This window comes from Myotis yumanensis, unplaced genomic scaffold, assembly GCF_028538775.1.
Source record: "Myotis yumanensis isolate MYYU_CA2020_CCGP unplaced genomic scaffold, mMyoYum1.0.hap1 SCAF_1, whole genome shotgun sequence".
NCBI classification, from domain to species: Eukaryota; Metazoa; Chordata; class Mammalia; order Chiroptera; family Vespertilionidae; genus Myotis; species Myotis yumanensis.
This window is the reverse complement of record NW_027223752.1, coordinates 41,175,903-41,181,339: the sequence shown is the minus strand read 5'-3', so window position 1 is coordinate 41,181,339 and position 5,437 is coordinate 41,175,903. Positions and strand designations below refer to the sequence as shown.

The 5,437-nt window shown below is 41.0% G+C and overlaps 1 protein-coding gene across 4 annotated transcripts in view; it reads right to left on the bottom strand.

Annotated features, from left to right (window-relative positions):
* Nucleotides 1-328: 328 nt before the first annotated feature.
* The window catches only part of RTN1 (reticulon 1), a 180,178-nt gene continuing 175,069 nt past the window's right edge, over nucleotides 329-5,437 (bottom strand). For 3 of the 4 annotated variants that reach the window (XM_070418938.1, XM_070418947.1, XM_070418967.1), the window contains 4 exons: nucleotides 3,611-3,680; nucleotides 3,077-3,123; nucleotides 2,933-2,991; nucleotides 329-1,127 (listed from right to left, as the gene is read on the bottom strand). In XM_070418938.1, coding sequence (XP_070275039.1) covers nucleotides 1,085-1,127; nucleotides 2,933-2,991; nucleotides 3,077-3,123; nucleotides 3,611-3,680 — 219 coding nt within the window. In that variant the 3' untranslated portion in view covers nucleotides 329-1,084. The remainder of the gene's footprint in view (nucleotides 1,128-2,932; nucleotides 2,992-3,076; nucleotides 3,124-3,610; nucleotides 3,681-5,437) is intronic. The other variant, XM_070418958.1, reaches the window with a different exon arrangement.

Below are 5,437 nucleotides of genomic sequence, written 5' to 3'. Positions count from 1 at the left end.
TCATAGCAATTTTAATTGTTTCAAACCAGTGTAGTGTTGTATATTATAAGAATTTTATGGAAGGATTTATATAACTTCCAATTTTAAAAAGCTACTTAAAATATCTGTGCCAACCACACAATATAATATAGAGTCTTTTCCAGTTTTGGTGATTTCTATTAATAGCCCAAAGTAGCCATATGCCAGGTTGGGGTTGGACCGTATGGTCCTGGCGACAGGAGAAAAATGAACACTTGGTCTCACCCTTCCCAACATATATGTCCTCCGGAGATTTCGTCTCTTACAACTTTTGCATTTTCTAGTAAGACCACAAAAAGAGAGGGAGAAGTTTTTACATTTAGTAACATTTATTTATGCATTCAATACCAAGTACAGAAGTGCAAATATCCAGAGTCCATAATTAAATCCATTAGGAACTACAGAGAAAGTAATACAAATTGTAATAAAGTTAACATGCTGGCACTCCTTAGTTACCATACATGTAAATCAGCCCGTCAGTCCCACACAACAGAAGTACCGCCTGTTGGTTTTGGATTTATTCATTCATTTAATTATTTTAAGTTATACAAAACTGATTACCATAAGTACAGCCAACTGTTTTTATTTTTACATTGTGTGTGTTGGAAAAACACTAAGACATCGGTCTACACCTCTATATATTGTTATTAAAGATTAATCCGACCAGCAGCCCAAGGACAGAAAAGCGATTTCCACTACTGCGTCAGGGCCCTCGGCGGGAAAGGCCTAGCCACGGGAACATGAGAAGCTACAGAAGCATTGCAGGGAGGAGGAGAAGAACACCGAAGAAGGAAAGATAACTTGGGCTCTCACCATCATGCACGTTTTTTTTAGCAACACGAAATTAAAAACCACATCTAATACACTTTTCTCTAGGCTTTAGTGCTTGACACAAGTGACTCAAATATCCTAAGAGTACAGGAACAGCCTAAAAACAGCTGTTTGAAAGTTTGTCTCTAAGATTACGGTACTGGGGGGAGAAACAATCGACTTGCCGTAACACTTAAGAAGAGAGCTGTTACCACTCCAGACATTTCTGTGTGCCCAGTCCCGGTGGGCTATCAGTTTACTCAGCGTGCCTTTTAGCGCCCGGGATTTTAGCCTGGATCCTAAAAAGACAACATCAAAGGTAATAAATCACAAGTGTTATTAATAAAAGGATTTTATGACATTATGTGTTGTTGCTTTAATTAGCTTAAGTGATCGAATAGCTTAATATTTCAAAAATAATAATCTTTATGTATGAATGTCCACAAACACATTCTTTTTTCTTCTTCTTGAAGTGGTTTTTAAAAAACATTTTACTTTTCAATTGCAGTTGACATTCAATATCATTTTGTATAGTTTCGGGTGTGCAGCGTAGAGGTTAGACAATCATATACTTTATTTACAAAGTGTCCCCTCAGTATTTCTAGTACCCACCTGGCACCATACATAGTTATTACAATATTATTGACTGTATTCCCTTTGCTGTACTTTACATCCCTGTGCCTATTCCGTAATACCAATTTGTGCTTCTCAATCCCTTCACCTTTTTCACGCTGTCCCCCAACGCCCCCTCCCCTCTGCAACCATCAGTCTGTTCTCTCAGAATCTATGAGTCTGCATAACCACATTCCCTTGCAGCAATAAGAAGAATGTATAAATCAGACAATGAATGATCCAAGAAGGCCATGTTTCTTAAATAATAACTTTTTAGGTAAACAAAGATAGTGACTTATTTCAGGATTACAGCTGCTGTGATAGAGTTAGGTGACCATTTATCACCAGTCTGGGACACTTCTGAAAGAGAAAGACAGTGCTGTTACTAACTATTCCAGGACATTAGGCATAAATGGAGATGGTCCCAGGTAACGGAACCTATGACTAAACTCAGCGTAGCCAATCTACCCAGACTGGAATGAAGAAACCTGAGTCCTAGTCCCTGCTGTGTTACCAGTCAGCTATGTGACATAAGGCCAGCTAATGAGCTTTCCTGGTCCTACAGCGTCCATTTTTAAAGTGTGGGTATATCTCAAAAAAACACCCCAAAACAGTAATTTGAAAAAATATATGCAGCACCCCTATGTTCACTGCAGAATTATTTATAATAGCCAAGATATGGAAGCAACCCAAGTGCCCATCAATAGACAAGTGTATAAAAAAGTGGTGGTACATACATATAATGGAATATTACTGGACCATAAAAAATGCAATCTTATAATTTTTGACATTATGGATGGACCTAGAAGGTATAATGGTAAGTGAAATAAGTCAGGGAAAAATAAATCCCATATGATTTCACTTATATGTGGAATCTAAAGAACAACATAAAAGAATAAACAAAATAGAAATATTCATAGACACAGAGAACAGACTGATGGTTGCCAGAGGGGAGGGGTATTGGGGGACTGCATGAAAAAGGTGAAGGGATTAAGACATACAAATTGGTAGTTACAAAATAGTCACAGGGATGTGAAGTACAGTATAGGGAATATAGTCATTAATATTGTAATAACTATGTACGGAGCCAGGTTGGTACTTGAAATATCAGGAGGATCACTTAGTCAAGTATATGATTATCTAACCACTATGCTGTACACCCGCAACTAATAAAAAATAATATTGAATATAGACTGTAATTGAAAAATAAAAGTAAAAAATAAAATGTGTGATTTGGTTAAGTCAAAAAAATCCTCATTCACCATGATACCTGAAATAAACCATCAAAACACCTGAAAGTTTTGTTTAATTGAGAGTTTTAAAATTTGTACTTATTTTCTGAAATAATACTATTGGAAAGAGCATGAATATGACTCAAACAAGTGAATGAATGATCATAAATCAACCTATCATTTTATTACCCCTACCTCATCCACTTATATGCCTGCTTAAGCCAGTCTCTCCTTTTTACAAGTTGCACTGTGTAACTTACTTTGCCACAATAGCATTTATGTGAGTCCTCACAAGTCCCAGATATTGGTCAACCTGTGCCTACAACAAGGAAGAAAATCATGAGCACATCCAAAGTTCAAGAGGCCAAACGTAACATGAATGTTTGACTTCACACAGAACTTACCTGGTGCTTAACATACACTACAGGTAGAGTAAACATTGAAACCACAGCTGGGATGAAAAACAAATAAGAGTATTAAAATTCTGAGAGTCATCAGTATCTATAAGCTTATAGATACATGTTCATGTAGTTATGTAATATTATAGCATTTATAATAGTCAGCATTTTAGATAAAAGAGGACAGGGCAGCTCCTAAGGAAAACAAAGGGATGCTGAGCCCTTTACAGATAGTAAATCATTATCCCTAGAACGAGGGTAGATTGCGCCTTCCTAGGATGAAAATGGATTTCTGTCCATAACTGCCATTGTAATGTACATTAGAAGAAAAAGTCCTTCAGACTAAGAAATTCATTATTAATGTGTAATATACTATCTTATACTCTTTATTGAACTATGGTCAGGGAAATGTGCAGCACTCAGGGGGGTTTGGTATTTGTTCCCAGGAATCTACCAATTCAAGTGAACAGCTAGCAGCCCAGGAAGCTCTATGCTCACGGAGCGTGTGAAGGAAGACGTAGCACGCTCATCTGTCCTTACCCATGAGCAGCAGGGTCAGGCCGTTGAAGAGAGCGCCAACGTAAGTCAGGAGCCACATCAGGACTGCGAACTGAAAAGTGAGATGATTATCACAGCTTCTAAAACCGTGACAGGTAAGAGTCTCATTTCATTGACTTTTTAGATTCGAATTTGAGTCAAAATATATCATGATTTCAATAGGAAATGTAGGAGCACTTAAAGCTTGTCGCAGGATTACTGAAAGAGGGTCCTGTTTACTTTTCTCAGAACCCTTTCGCTTGTTTCTGTGTGGATCCATGAGCTAAGAACGGATCTCACATTTTTAAATGCTCGAATAAAAATCAAAACAAGAATAACATTTTGCTATATATTAAAATGATATAAAATTCAATTTTCAGCATTCATAAAGTTTTATTGACTCAGTGGGCAGCCTAGGGCAAGTGTTTTAGCCTCTCTGAGCCACAATACACTTCCAACATCTGTAAAATAAGGGGTTTAGCCTGGATATGCTCCATGGGACGGTACAGCTAGAAGTTTTCTGACTCTAGAATGTAATTTGCACTTGCATTTTATTCTCCAAGATGTGGGTGCCAGAAGCCAATTCCAGCATGACAGCAGGGCTACATCTGGGAATGGCTGAAGGCATTTCCCCAAAACTGAATAGGATACATTAAATTGATTGTTTGCTGCCAGACAGCTCAGGGCATCTTAATCTACATGTTATTGCCTCCTACTGGCCAAACACCTGAACAGCTGTAGGCTAATTCCCCAAAATCTGACAATGCCTCTGTATAGGAAACCCTGACCCTTTGAAGTGTGTATCTCTGTCTTGCATCAGGACAAATTGTGTTAATAAAAAGCATGGGGGGTCCTGAGACGAGGAGATCTTACTTTCCTTTAAACTAGGCTCCTCTGACCCCCAAATACCTTTCAAAATTATATTTTGTCTCTGGACTCCTATTTAATCTATGCACAGCCTTCTCCAGATTTCCTGAACCCTTCTTAATGCTGGAACAAGAACCCCGGCATATGGGCTTTAGTTTATTATATTACTAGAGGCCTGGTGCACAAAATTTGTGCACTGGTGGGGGGGGGGGGGGTGGCGTCCCTCAGCCCTGCCTGTGCCCTCTTGCAGTCTGGGAGCCCTCGGAGGGGGATATCCAACTGACGGCTTAGGTCCGCTCTCCACAGGGACATCCCTAGCACTGCTGTGGAGGCAGGAGAGGCTCCCGCCGCTGCGCTCGCCAGCTGTGAACCCAGCTTCTGGCTGAGCAGCGCTCCCCCTGTGGGAGCGCACTGACCACCAGAGGGCAGCTCCTGAGTTGAGCGTCTGCCCCCTGGTGGTCAGTGCATGTCATAGCGACCGGTTGTTCCGCCATTGGGCCGAAACCGTCTCTCTGACATCCCCTGAGGGGTCCCAGATTGCGAGAGGGCGCAGGCCAGGCTGAGGGACCCCACCAGTGCATCCCTCCCCACCAGGGAGGGATGTGGAAGGTTGGCCAGCTGGGGAGGGACTGCGGGAGGGTTCCAGGGCGTGTCTGGCTCCTCTTGCTCAGTCCCAATCGGCTGGACCCCAACAGTAAGCTAACCTACCGGTTGAAGCCTCTGCCCCCTTGTGGTCATCTGACAATGCCTCTGTATAGGAAACCCACACATAGCGACTAGTCAACCAGTCGACTGTCTGCCCCTGGTGGTCAGTGCACGTTATAGCGAGCAGTTGAGCGGCCTTAGCATATCATTAGCATATTACGCTTTGATTGGTTGAACGGCCAACTGTACGACTGGACACTTAGCATAATTGGCTTTTATTATACAGGATACCTTTAGGGGAAAAACACAAAACTCAAG